The 23,318-nt window shown below is 52.6% G+C and overlaps 1 protein-coding gene and 1 long non-coding RNA gene across 3 annotated transcripts in view; both read right to left on the bottom strand.

The window, feature by feature from the left end:
- The window catches only part of NXN (nucleoredoxin), a 103,566-nt gene extending 98,242 nt beyond the window's left edge, over positions 1 to 5,324 (bottom strand). The window contains exon 1 of the mRNA XM_038375397.2: positions 4,935 to 5,324. Coding sequence (XP_038231325.1) covers positions 4,935 to 5,267 — 333 coding nt within the window. The 5' untranslated portion in view covers positions 5,268 to 5,324. The remainder of the gene's footprint in view (positions 1 to 4,934) is intronic.
- Positions 5,325 to 6,245: 921 nt separating this feature from the next.
- The window catches only part of LOC122456973, a 57,786-nt gene continuing 40,713 nt past the window's right edge, over positions 6,246 to 23,318 (bottom strand). For both annotated transcript variants that reach the window (XR_006276195.1, XR_006276196.1), the window contains 2 exons: positions 9,398 to 9,663; positions 6,246 to 8,556 (listed from right to left, as the gene is read on the bottom strand). This is a non-coding gene — a long non-coding RNA (uncharacterized LOC122456973). The remainder of the gene's footprint in view (positions 8,557 to 9,397; positions 9,664 to 23,318) is intronic.

Below are 23,318 nucleotides of genomic sequence, written 5' to 3'. Positions count from 1 at the left end.
AACCCTGGCACTTGAGTCAATTACCCATGAAGAGGATAGACTCAGGTCTAATGCACCAGACTGTGACTCAGAGGGTCCAGGTTCAATTCCCAGTTCTGCCATACATACCTTGTATGACCTTCATCAAGTCACAATCTCTCTATGCCTCCGTTCCACATTTGTAAAATTATCTTTGTCTGCCAAACCTATACAGAAAGAAAAGCAGTACTTGTGGCACCTTAGAGACTAACAAATTTATTAGAGCATAAGCTTTCGTCTTGTTCTGCATGTTCGTACAGCCTCTAGCACAATGGGCCCTTATCTCAGTTGGGGCTTCCAGATGTCATGGTACTGTACATTTTGTAACAAAATTAGGGCCTGCAAGGTTCTGAACACATGCTAAGTGCCCTCAGCTCCCACTGGTGTAGAATCGGGGTCCTTGTAATAAATGATACTTATGAGAAAAACAGAAAGTTTGTACTTTTCTGGATGAGTCACATCATTAAACCTACTATTTAAAAACCCACCAATTAGACCAGGAAACTTCTAACCATCTGAACTAGAGGTTATAAATCTGCTGTTTAGAAATTTTATATCCTGTCATAATTGCCCTTATAACTTACAAGTACGTTCTCTGTTAGCCATAGCTTAAACTTTCTCCAAAGCTACATCACATCTGTTTAGTTTTGAAAATATACAGCACAAGCTTCAATTACTTTACATGCCACACAAAGACAAGCCAGAATAGCTCAGGGTTTCTTGGGGTAAGATTTTCATATCCAGTAATCTTTTTATTTAATGTTTTCTCACAATCTAAGAGATCGGAGGTCAAGTGAATGCCACCTCCCACTTTTACAGCTCCCCCAAAACCTAAATATATTAAAGGGGAATTGTTATTGTTTTTTAAAGAAAATATGCCAGATGTAATTCCCACCAGCTAAAAATTCTCAGTTTTCTGTAGGGAAATGCCAGCTACTAATTGGAACCATCTTCCTCTCATGCACCAATAGGAAGAGGAGCTGCAAACTGCCTGGAAAAGCTGATGCTAGAGAAAACTTTTCAAAAATTGGAATGGGAATTGGAACTTCAATTTCTCTAAAGGATGAAGTTGCCCTCCCACTCCATCTTGTTAAAGAAGGCCCTGATCCTGCACGCACGCACGCACGCACGCACACACAGGCTTAGCTTTAAGCACAAATAGTTCCCCTGACTTGGATGTGCAAGAACTGGGGACTTCAATGGGACTACTCAGGTCATCAAGTTAAGCCTGTTTGCTATCCATTTGCTGGATGAGGACCTTAGTGACAAGTTCGACAGCAGATGAGCACAAACCAGAATTCTAGGTCCCAACACCCATAAAATTATATTTGGGAAGAGGGCATCAGACTTGCAACCCAGATTCCACTGGACTTTCTCTTTACAATGAAACTTTCACCTAAAGAACAGCGAAGACTCCAGACAGTGTGGAATTCAGAGATCCTTAGCGGAGATAGGAGCGGGCTGTCTAGTTCCAGGTGCATGGTGACAGAAGGCTCCTGAATCCAAACACTGAACTTTAACCCTGGAGCCAAACACTTTAAGAGATTTGAAATCTGGTCTGAGCTGCAAGGCATCCAATCTAATCTGGACTTTATAGGTAAGAATTTTAATCAAAGCCCAGCTGGAAATCTTCTATTGGGAACCTGCTCCCATTTCAAAGTGCACAAACTTATTATTTTCTTCTGTAAAGAGTACACAACCACTGGTGTAGAGGAGCCTCTCCTCATAGGGCACAGAAATAACCATCACTTTCAGATACTCAGGTGTAGTTATAGTCTAAAAAGATGCCTAAAAATTATACTGCAGGGCTCCTTATTCATTTGCTCTCAATGAATTTCAGAGCATAATATTTTTAGCTTTATAAAGAGCAAATTTTCTTATCTGACAGTGCCTCATACTCAAACCAGAATCTTCAAATCCAGTCTTGGCCATTCTGCCTCTCACAAACTCCAGCCTCTGGGTTTGTCAGTGTTATTTTCTGATCTTTCTCTGTCTTTTAGATTAAACTGCTCGGGATAGGGACTGTCTGCATCTTGTACAGCATCAAGTATTTCATCCACACTTAAATAAACCGTGGTAATTAATATCATTTGAATCCAGCTGATGTTTTTGTTGATAATTCATAATTCAGGATAGAATCCCCCTCACATACCTGGAGCTGAACTGGCTTTGTAAAGCTAACAATAACCAAGGGCCCAGTCCTGCAATCAGATCCCTTAAACCTGCACAGAACCCCAGTGAAGTCAATTTACCCCACATAGGGAACACTGTTTGCCCATGTGCCTCAAATTCTGGGTCTGGGGCCTGGATTTTTAACACTAACTTGTATCTGCTCACTTCACTGTCAAACACACCCAGGAACTAAGATGTTTATCAAGAAAATACCATTTTTATATAATGACTCTTCTAGCTGCAAACACCCATACCATAATTCCTTCCCTTTCCCCTTCCCACACCACATATGAAAAGTTTACTTTTTGCTTATATATGAAAAACAAACAGCCTCAATTCTGTGCAAGCAAAGATTCTGTCCCACTCCCCTAATGAAGGGCAGTAGATTTTATTTGTTCACATTTAAGTAATTTGATAAAATGTTATTTACACATTCCTCCTAGATATGGCTTATAAATTGACATCTAATTTAAACACACCAAAATCAGCAGCAGGCCTTGGTATTAACAAACATAACATTTCTTTTATAAACACCATCTAACCTTGACTTATTTCTTCTAGAAGGATCATAAAAGTCATCACAAACCAACCACCACCAGTACTTTGAAACTTTGAAATATTATACACATACATTAGTAATTCTCACATATCAATGACTTATCCAAGGCCTTCTCTACACACAAACATGCACCAATTTAGTTAAACCAATGCAATCTCGTGTGTGGACATTCTTATCTCAGGTTAGCTGAGACCGGTTTCTAATCCACTTCGGCTAAGGTGAAATAAGTCTGGTTTAAACTAAACCAAGAGTATCCACATAGCCTCTGGCATCAGTTTAGCTATCAGTTTGAAATCATATCTTAAACCGGTATGACTGTGTATAGATAAGCCCAGAGTCTGAACAGCAACCCTGTGCCAAAGTGATGGGCAATTTTAAGTATTGTCTAACCTTACAAATAACTCATTCAGATGATTACTCTAGGGTCACGACTATGAGCGTGTCAACCAGTTTTAATGACTAAATGTTTAGGACAATTTGTCTGCAGCCACAAATTCAAACCCTACAAACTGGGAGTTTAGTAAATGCTATTTTACACTTCAGATGTGTTTCTCACCCACTAAATACTGTGGGATGTTCTACTGACCATACTGAAAACATATGCTACGTTTTACAGCACAGTGATTTTCCACCATTAAGACAGTAGGGATGCAAAACATTAACTGTGGTTTTATACGCGAGTTCCATTTTCCTCTAACAGGAGGGGCTTTGGAGGGTCACCCCGGTGGCACTGAAATCACTCCGTCACCCTACCCTCCTCCTGCCACATCCCTGTACAAAGGGAAACAAAGGACGGATCCCTTCCTCCCTTCCTGAAAGCCCACCTAGGTAGACGTGAAGCTTCTACACCCCGAGTTTAAAGCAGGCAACTCCCATGGACCATTATGGTGGTGTCACATTTGCAACTGACCCGAAAGCAGATGCAGCCAAAACTGGGAAGGCTCTTGGTACAAGTGCCCAGCCCCACAGCAGTTCCCCCCAAGCGGCCCAGCCACGTCTGAAGTGAACCAGGAAGGGCCGAGACTTCTTTTCTCCCCCAGAGCCAGCTGCACCCCGAGACATGCCGGGGCCCAGAGCCGGCTCTCAGCTCCCATGCAGGGGTTGCCCGGATTGCACCCCGGAGAGGGGGACCAGGACAGGGCACCTGCTCGCACGATCACCTGGACAAGGCTCTGCTGCGGGGTCCCCAGCCGCGGGGGCCGGGCCGGCTCCGCACAACGGGGAGCCCAAAGAGCGGCTGCTGCCGGGCCAAGGCCGCGGGAGTCCCCTCAGGGCAGCACGAGCCCCACGGAGACCCGGCTCCCCACAGAGCTCGGGCCGCTGCCCCCGCTGGGAGCCGGCTGCTCGCTCCCCCGGGGCTGCTCCCCGACAGGCGGCGCCGGCCCCGGCTCCCCCCGCTCCCAGCCCCAGCCGCTGGCGGCCGCCGCCCCCTCCCCCCGCTTCTTCCTCGGGGTCCGTGGGCCTCTGCGCCCCCCCGCCCGCCCGCCCGCCCGGTGCCCGGGCCCCCCCTCGCCTCAGGGCCCCCCCGCCCGCTCGGTGCCCGGGCCCCCCCTCGCCTCAGGGCCCCCCCGCCCGCTCGGTGCCCGGCCCCCCCCTGCTTCAGCCCCCCCCGCCCGCCTGCCTGCCCGGTGCCCGGGCCCCCCCTCGCCTCAGGGCCCCCCCGCCCGCTCGGTGCCCGGCCCCCCCCTGCTTCAGCCCCCCCCGCCCGCCTGCCTGCCCGGTGCCCGGGCCCCCCCTCGCCTCAGCCCCCCCCGCCCGGTGCCCAGTCCCCCCTCGCTCAGCGCCCCCCCGCCCGGGGCCCCCCTCGCCTCGGCCCCTGCCCCGCCCGGTGCCCAGTCCCCCCTCGCCTCAGGGTGCCCCCCTCTCTCAGCGTCCCCCCCGCCCGGGGCCCGGGCCCCCCCTCGCCTCAGGGCCCCCCCGCCCGCTCGGTGCCCGGGCCCCCCCTCGCCTCGGCCCCCCCCGCCCGGTGCCCAGTGGCCCCTCGCTCAGCGCCCCCCCCGCCCGGGCCCCCCCTCGCCTCGGCCCCCCCCGCCCGGTGCCCAGTCGCCCCTCGCTCAGCGCCCCCCCCGCCCGGGGCCCCCCTCGCCTCGGCCCCTGCCCCGCCCGGTGCCCAGTCCCCCCGCGCCTCCGGGTGCCCCCCTCGCTCAGCGCCCCCCCCGCCCGGGGCCCGGGGCCCCCCTCTCACCTTGCGGCGCTTGTCGGCGAAGGGCAGCGCCAGCCAGGGCATGGCCCGCACGGCCTCCTGCCACTGCTGCTGCTCCTGCTCCGCCGACACGAAGACGATCTCGAGCCGCTGCGCCCCGGCCCCGGCCCCGGCCCCGGCCGCCGCCTCCCCCCTGAAGCGCCCGTAGAAAGCGGCCAAGCTGGCGCCGACCTGCGCGCAGGGGCCGCTCAGGCTGCAGCCGAAGTAGAGCCCGACCAGCGAGACCCCGCGGGCGGCCAGCGCCGCTACCGCCACCTCCTCCCCGTCCGGGGCCACCAGCACCTCGCCCAGCACCTCCGCCAGCGCGCCCGCCATGCCCCCCGCGCCGCCGGCCGGCCGCCTCCTCCGCCAGCCCCGAGCGAGCCGCAGCCAGCCTCTGCGCCCGGCCTGCCCGCCAGGGGGCGCTGCCCGCCGCCGCGGGACGGCTGAGACCGCGGCCCCCGGAGCCCGCCGGTCACGGCCCCCAAATCCCCCCCTCCCCATCCTGCAGCTGGAGAGCAAACGCACCCACCCCCCGGGATCCCGCCAGCCCCGGCGCCCCCTCCCAAACCTAGCCCCTGGATCCTGCAGCTGGAGAGCAAACGCACCCACCCCCCGGGATCCTGCCAGCCCCGGCGCCCCCTCCCAAACCTAGCCCCTGGATCCTGCAGCTGGAGAGCAAACCCACCCACCCCCCGGGATCCTGCCAGCCGCAGCCCCCCCGACCTACCCCCTGATCCTGCAGCGGGATAGCAAACGCACCCATCGCCCTGGATCCCGCCAACCGCGCTCCCCCCAAGCCCACTCCCTCATCCTGCAGCTGGAGAGCAAACCCACCCACCCCCCGGGATCCTGCCAGCCCCGGCGCCCCCTCCCAAACCTAGCCCCTGGATCCTGCAGCTGGAGAGCAAATGCACCCACCCCCCGGGATCCTGCCAGCCCTGTTGGCATAGAGTTAAGTTTAGGGCCCTGATCCTAAAGACATTTGGGCATGTGCTTAACTTCACTACAATTAGCAATCCCACTGAAACTACTCACGCTAGTAAAATTAAGCACATACATATGTGTTTGCAGGATCAGGGCCCCGCCTAAGTAATTTAGATTTTTACATATATAAATTTTAGGCAGGAAAGAGCCAAACAACTCCGCAAACTCTCATGAATACACATGTAAATTACCTGCAAGTTAACTCAGCCAGGTTCCCCATCCTGTATTGTTATTCCAGGGACAGTCAGCTTCAGTTTGGCCCCAAATTTAAGTTGTGTGTTATCAAGCTTTCACAAGGCCTAACAGTAATAGGAAATGTTTCCATCATTTATTTATAAACTCCAATGAAAACATTTGATTTTTAAAGAAATATTTCTCTCCTGCAGTGTTTCAAAAACAAACACAGTTGTAGTAAGACTCTAAAAGTGAAACTAATGTAATTGAATTATATTGTCCATCTGCCAGAAATGCAAAATGGAAACAAACCATGAACAATGACATCCAAACTGGTCTTGAAAAATTACTTCTCTTTTAGTAATCCAAGGCCTGATCCTTGTAGTCAGATCCTTGGATGTGCACAGAGCTCATTGCAGGACTGGTGAAAATTGATTTAAACAGGGCTATGACATATTGCACCAGGGAAGAATCTTCCCCAAAGTACTAACTAGAAATATAGGTCAAGAAATAATAACATGATTTGTCTTATTCTGCTCCCAGGGTTCCCTACTGCAAGGTGCTGAGCACACTGGTCCCACCAGCAAAACATCTAAGCATGACAATAGATAAATTAAGTGAAATGGGATTACTCACACAAGTAGATTTAAACAAGTGTGTCAGTATTTACAGGATTGGATCCAAAATATGGCTTTTGGTGCCTAGTTTTAAGCTCCCAATCTGAAAATGGTGGCCTATACATATAATTTCCTTGTATTAGTATCTTTCTCTGGACACACAAAGAAATATATAGATATACGTAGCTATGCAGACTCAGATATAGGTGTATATTATACAGCACATCCCTTTCCATTTGTAAAAAGCACCTGAAAACAGTTTTAAATTCTGCCAGCTGCTGTAAAGGACACCCTTAATTCAATGACGCTTCATTTGTGTTTTCATCTGGATTTATAGTGTTGTTGTTTTTTACTGTATTTCAAATTGTTGTGCGGCATCCAGAGCACCTCCAGGGATATTTTATAAATAAAATTATTATTAATTATCATTACTATTATTACAGCATTACAGTCTCTCTTTTCCTCTGCCAAGACCTGCTCCCCAGAGATGGTTCAAAGCGAGATGTGTTTTGTCCCATTTTTGTTTGTCCTGCCTTATTTAGCAAGCCAGTCTCTTCAAAGCTGGGAACATGTTTTTTAATGCACAGTCCTGATTCACAGACAAATCTGCATCCAATATAAGCGTTGTAAGAACAATAATATTTTTCTCTCAGTCACAGTAAATTATTCAGAAAGTGAAGTTCTGATGCTCTGCAAGAAATATAGAATGAATGAACAGCTGTTTCTGCTTTTTTGCTTTAAGAATGAGAAAAGGTAATCAAAAAGATAACTCTACTCACATGAGTAAAATTATGCAAATGCATAAGGCCCTGATTCTGCAACATGAATGGACCCTGTTGCCATACAGAGCTCAGTGCAGGACCGGAACATATGTCACTAAACCATCATGACAGAGAGGGAGAGAAGAAACAGGGAGCCAGCCAAGGGCTTCTAATATATTTATTTCCTGTCTTTAAAGGGATGTGGCCAACCTGACGTTTCCAAATTATTTTGTAAAAAATCCAGCCGACTTTAAATAGTATGTCCTGAATTTTTCTTTAAAAAATATTTGTAAAAGTTGATCTGCACTCCTCTTGACGTTCACAACAGGTCTAATCATAATAGGTCATTTCAACCCATGGGAAATTGACTCTTTAACCGAGTGTACAAGGGAGACAACAGAAACGGACTATACAAAAAGTGCTATCAAATACAAAAAAAGGAAACAAACTGGAAAAAGAGAGGGAAAATTTGTTTCTCCCTAACTTCTGGTAACCAGGAGTGTTACCTGTAATTAGCGAAGGTACAACAATTTCAGACACAAATGTGAATTTCAAATAGATGGTGCTATGGCAGTAGTGATAACAGTAAAAAAAAAAATTAGCAGGACAGTTAATGAGGCTGTAGTGACATCTAGTGACTACAAGTAGCAATGAATTTGAGTTTACAGCCCAAGCATTAAGCCAACCTGAAATGCAATACCAATAACCATACATTTCTGAGTTGAGCTGGCAAAACTCAGTGCCTCCTTAACTCTCCCATTTGTGCCTAGAGACTGCACAGGCTTCGGCTCAGGTCTGGCCATACCATTTGTGAAGAGACAAGCTGCCTGAAAAGGGAAGTTGGGGTTGTGAGGAGCTAGGACAGGAAGGAATAGCCACAGAGAAATAAGCAGAGAAGGGCAAAGGGGATCTGTTGATGGCTGAGTAGGGGGAGAGGTCAGTAGGAAGGTAATGTTAAGAAATTAAACACAGATCTTATCAATATGTAAATATTTGTAAATGACAGTATGAGTATCTTACTATCACAGAAGGATCCAAACTAAAATCCCAGATCCAAGTAGCCCCAACCCTTTGGGAGATCAGGATCTGGAGAAAGTAAAACAAAGGTTTATGCCTGTCAATTTATCCAAATGAAATTGAGGGGGATCAATGGCCTCAAAAGGAGGCCAGTAAATGTTCAGGTTGTTTGTTTTGGGGGGTTTTTTTTAGGTAGCAGTGTCTAAATCACCATGCCATAGATTAAAAGCAGATGCATAAGAGAATTTACCATGGAACTTAAAGAAAAGAAAGGTTTCAGAGTAGCAGCCGTGTTAGTCTGTATTCGCAAAAAGAAAAGGAGTACTTGTGGCACCTTAGAGACTAACAAATTTATTAGAGCATAAGCTTTCGTGAGCTACAGCATCCGATGAAGTGAGCTGTAGCTCACGAAAGCTTATGCTCTAATAAATTTGTTAGTCTCTAAGGTGCCACAAGTACTCCTTTTCTTTTTAAAGAAAAGAAAAACACTTTGCTGGACCTGATTTTCAAAATGGCAGAAGTCCAGGATCATGTGGAGAAAATGTATATGCAAATACCAGCCTAATTTTCATTCAAAATGCATAAATGGATATTAGAGCAAGTAGGTGTTCAATATCATGAGCAATTCACAGGGACTACAGGTGCACGTTAGGTGAGAAATTGGTCCTAAGCTTCTGCCCTTTTGAATATCAAGCCCAATGTTTTTTTCCCTCCTTTTTCTTTAGGCTTCCTGTTTCCTACTTTTCCTCCCATATCCTGCTGCATCTTGTTTTCCATGCTTTTTCTGTGTTGTTTTCCCTCAAACTATTTTTCATCCTTTGTGTCTCCATTATTAGGTCCTCTGAAACCCTTTCTTCCAGATGTCCTTATTTTGTGATTCACGTTTTTCTCCCTATCCATCTATTTTTACCTCCAGGGTACATCTTCACTGGTGATGGGGGTCCCAGCACTGTTACAAGTGACAAGAACCTTTTGGAGAATGAGCAGGTAACAATCAGAGGTTGTCTCCATCCCATGTGGGTGAGCTGGTAGGTTGCAAGTAGGTTTCGATTTTTTTCTTGTAGCTGGGCAGCTGTTAGTCCCTGCTCCAACTTCTATGTGATGGCTGCATCAGCATCCAGCATTTCAAAGGCAACTTGCTTGTAGTATTATTGGAGGTATTTTTTGCTCAAGACCCTGGGAACAGGAGGCAGCAGTTAAAAGCTAGGGTCCTGAGGAACAGCACAATCTGCAGGATGAGCCTATGGGTTTGTATACATGGGGAAATAATGGAACAGCCGTTATGAAATAAGCTATTCTGCAATAAAAATCATTTTGTTTTGGAGTAATGTGCCCTCATTATTCCGATTAAAGTGACTTTTATTCCAGAACAGAGTGTCCACACAGGAAGCTATTCTGGAATCGTTATTGAGGAATAGATCATTCTGCCGTAACTATTCGGGTCAATTTCCCTGTATAGACAAGCCCTACATCTGTGGATTTGCTGCACCTGATGACAACTAACGCCTCTGATCATGCGACTCTTTGTTGCTTAAATAAAAACTAATTTGATTCCAAAAGACTCTTTAGTTTTTAATTTTGTGTTACCCCCAGCTCAGAACTGCAAAAGCCCACCATAAAGGGGATTTTCCATGGCATCTGGACATCAGACAGCAACAGAGCCTCTTCCAAAAAAAGGGACACTCTTCAAACAGTTAAGCCTTTGACATAAACCTATTGTATTCTGACACTTCTCTCATTTGGTAGCTCTTAATCTTAAGGGTTCCAGACATGGTGCATTTGTGGTTTTTATTTTTATAACTGGATCTTGGCTGCAGTTCAGAATACGGATGTGTGCGCAACTAGGGGAGAAGCCTTGAAAAGTCGTCACATACCAAGTCTGCAGACAAAGGGACAAGTTCTGCTTTCTCACAATGGTATAAATGGGAGTAACCACATTGATTTCAATGCTATTATTCTGGATTTATGCCAGCATAACCGAGAACAGAACTGAGTCCCAGATGCTGAAATCAGTGCTAACAGGGCAGAGCATCTGCATGCTCCAGTTGGATTACAGCTAGTCACACATTATCTCTTTTCAATAGGGATACATCAGAACAACAGGCTAAAAAATACTGGCCAAATTCACTGCAGTCTGCAGGTGTAAAGCTACTGAAGACAGTGATGTTACACTGAGATAATGTGACCCACCCCTTCTTTTCCCCTAACTGGTGTTGCAACAGAGATAAAATCACCTAGCAACCTGTGGTCACAGTTCAGGGCTACCAACACATTTCAGCCCTCGCAGTCTCTGAGTGCAACCCCTCCAAGTGACAGGTCACAAGCTTTTACCTCTCTGGGGCGGGAGCCTGTGATTCTTCCTCCACTCCTCAGATCGGGACCCAGTTTACCAACCGTGATTAGTGGATTCAGCTGCCCTGCAAGAATTCCTTTCAGGGCTGTGACCAGTGCATGAATACAGGGACATAAAACAGCCTTTCCAAAACCAAAGCATTGTTTAATCTCAATAGTAGGCACAAAGCATAACAAGAGGGTTTTCAACACAATGAACAGTCTACACACATCGGTCTCACCTAAAGCTTAGATAGGCCTACCTTATCCCAGGAACACACTACTGGGGTTGGGGAACAGTCCGTCCCTGTGGCTGTCTCCTCAGAGCTCAGATTTTTACCCCCTCCAATATTTTTGTTCCAGTTTTCCCACTGGGATTCCCCCCTCCTCAGTGCCCAGCCAGGGGTGGAGAACTCAACATGGTCAAAGGTAAAGGGAGTGACACTTGTATTACTATTGCCAGTGGTGTTATCTGAAATTTATGGTCTCCCTTCCTGTGCACATGCAAGACAGCTTTTGCTGGAACCCTTGGTTATCAGATAGCTAGCCAACAACATAACAACAATCAAACTAGCAGATGGAATATTAATAGGTGGTTACAGGCAACTTCCACATCCTAGACACCAGCCAACAGCCTCTGAGTATTGAGTTTCTTAAAGTTCCTGTATGCACATCAAACTGTCCTCCTCTGCCAGTCATTTTTCTGAGCAGGGAGCAGATTGAAATTTACAAAGACTCACTCCCTAGGCTCTATCTTAACTTGGGGGTGATGAGGCAGGCCCTCAATAAAACATTCTGGATTTTTCCTTTCTATCAAAAGACTGGGATGACGTGTGTCTCTTCCATCTCTTCAGTCCATTGCCTTCCCTAATAGGCTATGGCGAAGATTTTCATGCCTGGGTACTTAACAGTTAGACACCTAATTCCCTTTTTAGCCTGATTTTCAAAGGTGGTGAGCAACTGTATCTGCAATTGACCTCAGAGGGAGCTGAATCAGCCTTTACTCATCTGCCTAAATATTAATTTAGGAGCCTGACATAGATCCAGGCATTTGAAAATGTTGTCCTGTCTTTGCTCCTTGTCAAGGACATTCCCCCACCTATGCAGGGCCAGAGCTGACAGGTGACAAGCATCTGCAGTTCCCTTAAGGAAGGGAAAATTGCCACTAACTGTATAAAGTACAGTGCTAAACACAGGCCCAAGCTGGTTTCTGTTTACGCCAATGGCAAAGCTCCCACGGATTTAGTGGGAACAGGACTGTGCCCTATATTTTTAAACAACAGCTCATTATTCTTTCCCCCTCTTTCGGAGCCTAACAAAAGAGTTTGGGGGATTGGAAAAGAAAACCCTCTGGACTACACCACGAAGAACCATCTTTTTGTTCTGTGTTTGTACAGTGCCTTGCACAATGGGGTCCTGGTCTGTGACTAGGGCTTCTAGGTAACACAAATAATAAATAACCAATTTAACCACAATTTTCAAGTGCTGAGTCCCCTCCACTACCACTGAAGTCAGGGCACTCAGCGCACCCCAGAATCAGGCCCTCCCGTGCCATATGTGCCTAAGGCTTCATCATAGTAGGTAAACTAATCACATGGTTATGACTAGGCCCTACCAAATTCACGGTCCATATTGATCAATTTCACAGCCATAGGATTTTAAATCTACTTAAAGCTATTTAAATCTGAAATTTCACTTCTTGTAATTGTAGGGGGTCCTGACCCAAAAAGGAGTTGTGGGGTGTGGGTTGCAAGGTTATTGGGGGGAGGGAGGGGGTTGCAGTACTGCTACCCTTGCTTTTCTGCAGCTGCTGTCAGCACTGCCTTCAGAGCTGGGCAGCTGGACAGTGGCAGCTGCTGGCTGGGAGCCCAGCTCTGAAGGCAGAGCCTCTGCCAGCAGCAGCGCAGAAGTAAGGGTGGCCTGGTATGATATTGACACCCTTACTTCTGAGCTGCTGCTAGTCAGGCGCTGCCCTCAGAGTGCAGTGCAGAAGTAAGAGTGGCAATACTGCAACCCCCCTAAAATAATCTTGTGACCCCCCCTGCAACTCCCTTTTGGGTCAGGGCCCTCAATTTGATTAATGCTGGTCTCCCCCGTGAAATCTGGTCTTTTGTGTGCTTTTACCCTGTACTATAATTCATGGGAGGAAACCAGATTTCACGGTCGGTGACGTGTTTTTAATGGCTGTGAATTTGGTAGGGCCCCAGTTATGACTCATCATCTGCCATTGTTCAGTTTTTCTACACATCATTTTATAACTGAGGGGAGAAATGAAACATTAGCTAGGCTTTACATTCCAGAGTGGTGACATCGCAGCGTTAGTGTGACTGCATGAGAAGGTAGCGCTTAGGAATAAAACCAAGGCTCATTTCCAAGTGTCATTTTCCATGCATTGTAAATAGATTTGGTTTTAGACACTCAGTTAAAAGCACTTACGGTCACAGGCACCGACTCCGTGAGTGCTCCAGGGCTGGAGCACCCATGGGGAAAAAATGGTGGGTGCTACGCATCCACTGGCAGCCCCTCATCAGAACCTCCCCCTGCACCAGTGCTTCCTGCCTGCTGGCAGGCCCCACCAATCAACACCTCTCCCTCTCTCCCCATGCCTCCTGCCTCCGCAATCATCTGTTTGGTGATATGCGAGAGGCTTTGGTGGGGAGAGGGGAGGAGTGAGGATGCAGTGCTCTCGGGGGAGGGGGCAGAACAGGGTGGGAAGAGGCAGGGAGAGGGGTCGAGGGGGGGTGGAAAGAGGCAGGGCAGGGCCTTGGGGAAAGGGGTAGAGTGGGAGCAGGGCTGGGGCAGAGCCGGCGCAGAGCCGGGGGCCGAGCACCCCCCAGCACTTTGGAAAGTCGGCACCTATGCTTACGGTTATTAATTATTATGCATTATTTACACTAGGATCGCTCCCTGAGGTTCCATCAGGATCAGGGTACAAACACAGAGTCAGACACAAGCCCTGATTTGAAATGTCATGTCTCCACTCACCTCTTTCCCTCAAAATTTCCCACCACTTCCCACCACACTCTCCTCTTCAATACCATGACATCTAGATCTGCTTTAAGGAAGATTGCCAATCTTCCAGGATTGTCCTGTAGTTAGATTAATCTTTAATAAGAGATTATGTCATGTGACGAAACCTCCAGGAAAACATCCAATCAAAATTGGCAACCCTAGCTCTGAACATGGTTACATGATGCGCCGGTTACAAGGGCAATGCCTTGTCTTGACTACGGCTCCTATTGTACCTGTTATTTGTGCAGTTGCACCAGTGGAATTTTTTTTAGGATGGAAAGACTGGTGTAGACTAGCTGAGGAGTTTACAGTCTCTTTAGGCCATTTACCTAATAGATACATACAGCAGAAGGGGTGTTCCCATGGCTCTGCTCTGTGTAAGGCACCTGAGACCCCTGGCCTGTGCAGGGAAGGCCTTGACAGTGATTTGTTTGTACAGAGCAATTCACATCCTTTTGCCTCCAATCTGTTACCCTGCTTCTAACCATGCCACAACCTGCCAGCCCCAGAGACTGGAATGATCAAGTCCCTTTCAGTTGTTTTCTAAGATTCCCTCTAATTTACAATGAAATCATCTATCATCCCTCCCACGTGGCTGGTCTCAGGCTGTGCTTCTTCTCCCTAGGGTTGGATTAATATCCAAGATCTCCATGCACATGTTACTCCTGGGGAGATTCTGCGGGACTGCGCGCCCACAGAAAATGCCCCACCCCAGCAGAATTCCTGTGTTTCCCTGCACAAAACGTCAAGGAAGCAAAAGGAGGCCATGTGGGGGGACGGACACCATGTGTGCAGTTTTGGAGGGGGGTTGACATGGGAGGCAAGACATGGGAGGGCACACAGAGTTATATGCCACTCCCCTCACCCCCACACTTTGATTCTCTACAAAAGAAAAAGGACACTAAGCTATCTAAACTACTATATGCCACAAGGGGCCACAACAATGGTTCCCGTAACCCACCCAGCAATATTGTTAATCTATCCAACTATACTCTTAGCCCAGCGGAAGAATCTGTCCTATCTCGGGGCCTCTCCTTTTGCCCCTCCACCCCCACGAACATGATACAGTTCTGTGGTGACCTAGAATCCTATTTCGACGTCTCAGACTCAAGGAATATTTCCAACACACCTCTGACCAACATATTAACCCACAGAGACCTTCCTGCCAACACTACAAAAAGAAGGATTCTGGGTGGACTCCTCCTGAAGGTCGAAACAGCAGCCTGGATTTCTACATAGAGTGCTTCCGCCGACGTGCACGAGCTGAAATTGTGGAAAAGCAGCATCGCTTACCCCATAACCTCAGCCATGCAGAACACAGTGCCATCCACAGCCTCAGAAACAACTCTGACATCATAATCAAAAGGCTGACAAAGGAGGTGCTGTCGTCATCATGAATAGGTCGAGTATGAACAAGAGGCTACTAGGCAGCTCTCCAACACCACTTTCTACAAGCCATTACCTTCTGATCCACTGAGAGTTACCAAAAGAAACTACAGCATTTGCTCAAGAAACTCCCTGAAAAAGCACAAGAACAAATCCGCACAGACACACCCCTGGAGCCCCGACCTGGGGTATTCTATCTGCTACCCAAGATCCATAAACCTGGAAATCCTGGACGCCCCATCATCTCAGGCATTGGCACCCTGACAGCAGGATTGTCTGGCTATGTAGACTCCCTCCTCAGGCCCTTCGTTACCAGCACTCCCAGCTATCTTCGAGACACCACTGACTTCCTGAGGAAACTACAGTCCATTGGTGATCTTCCTAAAAACATCATCCTAGCCACTATGGATGTAGAAGCCCTCTACACCAACACTCCACACAAAGATGGACTACAAGCCGTCAGGAACAGTATCCCCGATACTGTCACGGCTAACCTGGTGGCAGAACTTTGTGACTTTGTCCTGACCCATAACTATTTCACATTTGGTGACAATGTATACCTTCAATCAGCGGCACTGCGATGGGTACCCGCATGGCCCCACAGTATGCCAACATTTTTATGGCTGACTTAGAACAACGCTTCCTCAGCTCTCGTCCCCTAATGCCCCTACTCTACTTGCGCTACATTGATGACATCTTCATCATCTGGACCCATGGAAAAGAAGCTCTTGAGGAATTCCACCATGATTTCAACAATTTCCATCCCACCATCAACCTCAGCCTGGACCAGTCCACACAAGAGATCCACTTCCTGGACACTACGGTGCTAATAAGCGATGGTCACATAAACACCACCGTATATCGGAAACCTACTGACCGCTATTCCTACCTACATGCCTCTAGCTTTCATCCAGATCATACCACTCGATCCATTGTCTACAGCCAAGCGCTACGATATAACCGCATTTGCTCCAACCCCACAGACAGAGACAAACACCTACAAGATCTCTATCATGCATTCCTACAACTACAATACCCACCTGCTGAAGTGAGAAACAGATTGACAGAGCCAGAAGAGTACCCAGAAGTCACCTACTACAGGACAGGCCCAACAAAGAAAATAACAGAACGCCATTAGCCATCACCTTCAGCCCCCAACTAAAACCTCTCCAACGTATCATCAAGGACCTACAACCTATCCTGAAGGACGACCCATCACTCTCACAGATCTTGGGAGACAGGCCAGTCCTTGCTTAGACAGCCCCCCAATCTGAAGCAAATACTCACCAGCAACCACACACCACACAACAGAACCACTAACCCAGGAACCTATCCTTGCAACAAGCCCGTTGCCACTCTGTCCACATATCTATTCAGGGGACACCATCATAGGGCCTAATCACATCAGCCACACTATCAGAGGCTCGTTCACCTGCGCATCTACCAATGTGATATATGCCATCATGTGCCAGCAATGCCCCTCTGCCATGTACATTGGCCAAACTGGACAGTCTCTACGTAAAAGAATGAATGGACACAAATCAGACGTCAAGAATTATAACATTCAAAAACCAGTTGGAGAACACTTCAATCTCTCTGGTCACTCGATCACAGACCTAAGAGTGGCTATACTTCAACAAAAAAGCTTCAAAAACAGACTCCAACAAGAGACTGCTGAATTGGAATTAATTTGCAAACTGGATACAATTAACTTAGGCTTGAATAGAGACTGGGAATGGATGAGTCATTACACAAAGTAAAACTATTTCCCCATGGTATTTCTCCCTCCCACCCCACCCCCCCACTGTTCCTCTGATATTCTTGTTAACTGCTGGAATTAGCCTACCTGCTTGTCACCATGAAAGGTTTTCCTCCTTCCCCCCCCTGCTGTTGGTGATGGCTTATCTTAAGTGATCACTCTCCTTACAGTGTGTATGATAAACCATTGTTTCATGTTCTCTGTGTGTGTGTATATAAATCTCTCCTCTGTTTTTTTCCAACAAATGCATCCGATGAAGTGAGCTGTAGCTCACGAAAGCTTATGCTCTAATAAATTTGTTAGTCTCTAAGGTGCCACAAGTACTCCTTTTCTTTTTGCGAATACAGACTAACACGGCTGCTACTCTGAACCCCATTTCTGCAAGCACAGAGCTGCCTAGCTGAAGGAGGCTGCATCTTGGGCTCCACTGACTCTGCAGCTGAATGCAGCCTCCTGGGCCCTAGTACCAGTCGTGCTCCCCTTCTGTGTGCTGGGTAGGGTGACCAGATGTCCCGATTTGTAGGGACAGTCCTAATATTCAGGGCTTTGTCTTATATAGGCACTTATTATCCCCCAACCCTATCCCCATTTTTAACACTTGCTGTCTGGTCACCCTAGTGCTGGGAACCTTCCTGTTTTCTGTGAAACAGTGAGTGTCCATGGTGGGGCTGGGTAAAGGGTGTGGGGGAAATGAGGGAAGGGGGGTTGAGGGGGTGCAGGGAAGAGGCAGTGGGGAAGGTAGGGGGTGACTAGGAAGGGGAGGGAAGGTGGGAGCGAGGGGAAAGGGGATGGAGAAGAAAAGGGGATCAGAGAATCTCAGGGGGAAGCGGGAGCCTGGCATGTGGCGTCCCTCGGCAGCAGCTGGGGCTCCCCCATTAAGCAGGCCCATTGAACCCTCACCCTGACAAAGCCCTACACCCCCGGACCCCTCCAACAAGCCCCTCACCCAGACCCCACCCTACCCCCATTGAGCCCCAACCACCATGACCTGGATCCCCTGCAGAGTCCCATTGCCCCTGTATCCGGAACCCAACAACGAGCCCCTGTGCATCCAGATCTCCCACTGAGCCACCCACACTGACTGCCCCACAGAGAAAGCTCTCACACCACACCTGGATCCTCCGCCGCCCCACTAAGTCCCTCCATACTTGGATCCTGCTGGGCTGAGCCTGCCCTGCCGCATCTCGCACAGAGGGGCAGGGCCCCAGGGTGTTTATGGGGCAGGCCCAGCCCTTGCACAGTGTCAGTGTCAGGTGCAGCCTCACTGCCGAGTCCCTGTACAGGGGGAGGTGGGAGCTTCAGGGTGATCTCCCACCTCACTGCATCCAGTGGCCTGTGCTCCCCACTGCCATGCTGGAGCCACATTTATTTATTGACAATAAAGTTTGCAGAATTTTAAATATGGTGTGCATAATTTTTAAATTTTTTGTGTGAATTTTTATTTTTTTGGCACAGAATCCCCTCAAGAGTAACATGTGACCAGGATCAGGGCTCAGTACCCCCAAGAAGAGGGTTTTTCTCAATGTGCCTGGACAGGTGGGATTCAAGGCCCTTAGAAGCCCTGAGATTGCTTAAAATGGCCTGAAAAAAGTGGGAGGGCTATCATATCCCCAGCCAAAGTAGTTTTTCATGCACTTTGATACAGAAACCCACAATTTTTATACCTACATAATCGCTCTGCAACTTTTTATCTCATGACTCTAGTTTATACATATTTACTGTAAGTTTTTAACAAGGCAACAGGGCCTCATACAAATTATTAAATAATTTTTAATTTGGGGGATGGGGAGCCTGGAGGGGTGCAGTGAGATTCAGTGGGGTTGGGGCATCGCTGGAGTCGGGGTTCAGCAACAGTCAGTGTGGATGGAGGACATTCTCTAGAGCTGAGGGTCTCTCTGGGGTTGGGGTGCCCTGAGAGTCGGGGGGACGGGGTCTCTGCGGGGCTGGTGCAGTGAGAGCCGGGTCTCTCTGGGGCTGGGGTGCAGTGACAGCCCGGGGACAGGGGTCTCTCTGGGGCTGGGGCGCAGTGACAGCTGTGGGTCTCTTTGGAGCTGGGGTGCAGTGAGAGCTGAGGATCTCTCCGGGGCTGGGGTGCAGTGACAGCGGGGGTCTTGTGGGGCTGGGGTGCAGTGAGAGCCGGGGGTCTCTGCGGGCTGGGGGGCAGTGAGAGCCGGGGGTCTCTCTGGGGCTGGGTGCAGTGAGAGCCGGGGTCTCTCTGGGGCTGGGGTGCAGTGACAGCCGAGGGACGGGGTCTCTCTGGGGCTGGGGTGCAGTGAGAGCCGGGGGTCTCTCTGGGGCTGGGGTGCAGTGAGAGCCGGGGGTCTCTGCGGGGCTGGGGTGCAGTGACAGCCGGGGGTCTCTGCGGGGCTGGGGTGCAGTGAGAGCCAGGGTCTCTGCGGGGCGGGTGCAGTGACAGATGGGGTCTCTGCGGGGCTGGGGTGCAGTGACAGCCGAGGGACGGGTCTCTCTGGGCTGGGGTGCAGTGAAAGCCGGGGGTCTCTCTGGGGCTGGGGCACAGTGACAGCGGGGGTCTCTCTGGGGCTGGGGTGCAGTGACAGCCGGGGGTCTCTGTGGGGCTGGGGTGCAGTGAGAGCCGGGGTCTCTCTGGGGCTGGGGTGCAGTGACAGCCGAGGGACGGGGGTCTCTGCTGGGCTGGGGCGCACTGAGAGCCGGGGGTCTCTGTGGGGCTGGGGTGCAGTGACAGCCGGGGTCTCTCTGGGGCGGGGGTGCACTGAGAGCCGGGGGTCTCTCTGGGGCTGGGGTGCAGTGACAGCCGAGGGACGGGGGTCTCTGTGGGGCTGGGGTGCAGTGACAGCCGGGTCTCTGCGGGGCTGGGGCGCAGTGAGAGCCGGGGTCTCTGTGGGGCTGGGGTGCAGTGAGAGCCGGGGTCTCTCTGGGGCTGGGGTGCAGTGATAGCCGAGGGACGGTCTCTGTGGGGCTGGGGTGCAGTGAGAGCCGGGGGCTCTCTCGGGCTGGGCGCAGTGAGAGCCGGGGTCTCTGCGGGCTGGGGCGCAGTGAGAGCCGGGGTCTCTCCGGGCTGGGGCGCAGTGAGAGCCGGGGTCTCTGCGGGGCTGGGGTGCAGTGAGAGCCGGGGGTCTCTCTGGGGCTGGGGTGCAGTGAGAGCCAGGGGCTCTGCGCGCTGGGCACAGTGAGAGCTGGGGTCTCTGTGGGGCTGGGGTGCAGTGAGAGCGGGGACGGGGTCTCTGTGGGGGGCGGGGGCAGTGAGAGCCGGGGTCTCCCTCGGGCTGGGGTGCAGTGAGAGCCGGGGGTCTCTGTGGGGCTGGGGTGCAGTGAGAGCCGGGGGTCTCTGTGCGGCTGGGGTGCAGTGAGAGCCGGGGTCTCTCTGGGCTGGGTGCAGTGACAGCCGAGGGACAGGGGTCTCTGTGGGGCTGGGGTGCAGTGAGAGCCGGGGTCTCTGCGGGCTGGGTGCAGTGAGAGCTGGGGTCTCTGCGGCACTGGGGCGCAGTGAGAGCCGGGGTTCTCTGCGGGGCTGGGGTGCAGTGAGAGCCGGGGGTCTCTCTGGGGCTGGGGTGCAGTGAGAGCTGGGGGTCTCTGCGGCGCTGGGCGCAGTGAGAGCCGGGGTCTCTGTGGGGCTGGGGTTCAGTGAGAGCCGGGGTCTCTCTGGGCTGGGTGCAGTGACAGCCGGAGGTCTCTGCGGGGCTGGGGCGCAGTGAGAGCCGGGGGTCTCTGCGGGGCTGGGGTGCAGTGACATCCGAGGACGGGGGTCTCTGTGGGGCTGGGAGCAGTGAGAGCCGGGGGTCTCTGCGGGGCTGGGGCGCAGTGAGAGCCGGGGGTCTCTGCGGCGCTGGGGTGCAGTGAGAGCCGGGGACTGGGGTCTCTCTGGGGCTGGGGTGCAGTGACAGCCGGGGGTCTCTCTGGCTGGGGTGCAGTGACAGCCGGGGGTCTCTGCGGGGCTGGGTGCAGTGACAGCCGAGGGACGGGGGTCTCTGTGGGGCTGGGGTGCAGTGAGAGCTGGGGTCTCTGTGGGCTGGGGTGCACTGAGAGCCGGGGGTCTCTGCGGGGCTGGGGTTGTGAGAGCCGGGGGTCTCTCTGGGGCTGGGGTGCAGTGACAGCCGAGGGACGGGGGTCTCTGCGAGGCTGGGGTGCAGTGAGAGCCGGGGCTCTGCGGGGCTGGGGTGCAGTGACAGCTGGGGTCTCTGTGGCTGGGTGCAGTGACAGCCGGGGTCTCTGCGGGGCTGGGGCGCAGTGAGAGCCGGGGTTCTCTGTGGGTCTGGGGTGCAGTGAGAGCCGGGGGTCTCTGGGGGCTGGGGCGCAGTGAGCCGGGGTCTCTCTGGGGCTGCGGTGCAGTGAGAGCCGGGGGTCTCTGCGGCGCTGGGACGCAGTGAGAGCCGGGGGTCTCTGTGCTGGGGTGCAGTGAGAGCCGGGGGTCTCTGCGGGCTGGGCGCAGTTTGAGCGGGGGACGGGGGTCTCTGCGGGCCTGGGATGCAGTGAGAGCCGGGGGTCTCTCTGGGGCTGGGGTGCATTGAGAGCCGGGTCTCTCTGGGGCTGGGGTGCAGTGACAGCCGAGGGACGGGGGTCTCTGTGGGTCTGGGTGCAGTGACAGCCGGGGTCTCTGCGGGGCTGGGGCGCAGTGAGAGCCGGGGGTCTCTGTGGGGCGGGCTGCAGTGATAGCCGAGGGACGGGGGTCTCCTGTGGGGCTGGGGTGCAGTGACAGCCGAGGGACGGGGGTCTCTGCAGGGCTGGGGCGCAGTGAGCCGGGGGTCTCTGTGGGGGGGCGCATGAGAGCCGGGGTCTCTCTCGGGCTGGGGTGCAGTGAGAGCCGGGGTCTCTGCGGGGCTGGGGTGCAGTAGAGCCGGGTCTCTGCGGCGCTGGGGTGCAGTGACAGCCGAGGGACGGGGGTCTCTGTGGGGCTGCGGTGCAGTGACAGCTGGGGGTCTCTGTGGGGCTGGGGCGCAGTGAGAGCCGGGGTCTCTCTGGGGCTGGGGTTCAGTGACAGCCGAGGGACGGGGTCTCTGTGGGGCTGGGGTGCAGTGAGAGCCGGGGTCTCTGCGGGGCTGTGGGTGCAGTGAGAGCCGTGGGGTCTCTGCGGCGCTGGGGCAGTGACAGCCGAGGGACGGGTCTCTGTGGGGGTGGGTGTCAGTGAGAGCTGGGGGTCTCTGTGGGGCTGGGTGCAGTGAGAGCTGGGGTCTCCTGTGGGGCTGGGTGCAGTGACAGCCGAATGACGGGGGTCTCGTGTGGGCTGGGCGCGCAGTGAGAGCCGGGTCTCTCTCGGGCTTGGGGTGCAGTGAGAGCCAGGGGTCTCTGCGGGCTGGGGTGCAGTGATATCCGGGGGTCTCTGCGCGCTTGGGTGGAGTGACAGCCGAGCGACGGGGGTCTCCTGCGGGGCTGGGGTGCAGTGAGAGCCGGGGTCTCTCTGGGGCTGGGGTGCAGTGAGAGCCGGGGGTCCTCTGGGGGGGGGGGGGGGGGGCTGGGGCTGGGTGCAGCCGAGGGACTGGGGGTCTCCTGTGGGCTGGGGTGCAGTGACAGCCGGGGGTCTCTGTGGGGCTGGGATGCAGTGATAGCCGAGGACGGGGGTCTCTGTGGGGCTGGGGTGCAGTGAGACCGGGGGTCTCTGTGGGGCTGGTGCAGTTCCGCAGCCGAGGACGGTCTCTGCAGGGCTGGGGCGCAGTGAGAGCCGGGGGTCCTGTGGGCTGGGGTGCAGTGAGAGCCGAAGGACGGGGTCTCTGTGGGGCGGGGCGCAGTGAGAGCCGGGGTCTCTCTCGGCTGGGGTGCAGTGGAGAGCCGGGGGTCTCTGCGGGGCTGGGGTGCAGTGAGAGCCGGGGGCTCTGCGGTGCTGGGGTGCAGTGACAGCCGAGCGACGGGGGTCTCTGCGGGCTGGGGTGCAGTGAGAGCCGGGGGTCTCTCTGGCTGGGGTGCAGTAAGCCGGGGGTCTCTCTGGGCTGGGGTGCAGTGACAGCCGAGGGACGGGGGTCTCTGTGGGGCTGGGTGCAGTGACAGCCGGGGTCTCTGTGGGGCTGGGATCAGTGATAGCCGAGGGACGGGGTCTCTGTGGGGCTGGGTGCATGAGAGCCGGGGGTCTCTGTGGGGCTGGGGTGCAGTGACAGCCGAGGGACGGGGGTCTCTGCAGGGCTGGGGCGCAGTGAGAGCCGGGGGTCTCGTGGGGCTGGGTGCAGTGAGAGCCGAAGGACGGGGTCCTCTGTGGGGCTGGGGCGCAGTGAGAGCCGGGGGTCTCTCTCGGCTGGGGTGCAGTGAGAGCCGGGGGTCTCTGCGGGGCTGGGGTGCAGTGACAACCGAGGACGGGGGACTCTGTGGGGCTGGGGTGCAGTGAGAGCCGGGGTCTCTGTGGTCTGTGGGCGCAGTGGAGAGCCGGGGTCTCTGCGGG

Source organism: Dermochelys coriacea, chromosome 17 (genome assembly GCF_009764565.3).
Source record: "Dermochelys coriacea isolate rDerCor1 chromosome 17, rDerCor1.pri.v4, whole genome shotgun sequence".
NCBI lineage: Eukaryota > Metazoa > Chordata > Testudines > Dermochelyidae > Dermochelys > Dermochelys coriacea.
The sequence above is the reverse complement of the archived record's forward strand: the minus strand, read 5'-3'. Positions and strand labels throughout refer to the sequence as shown.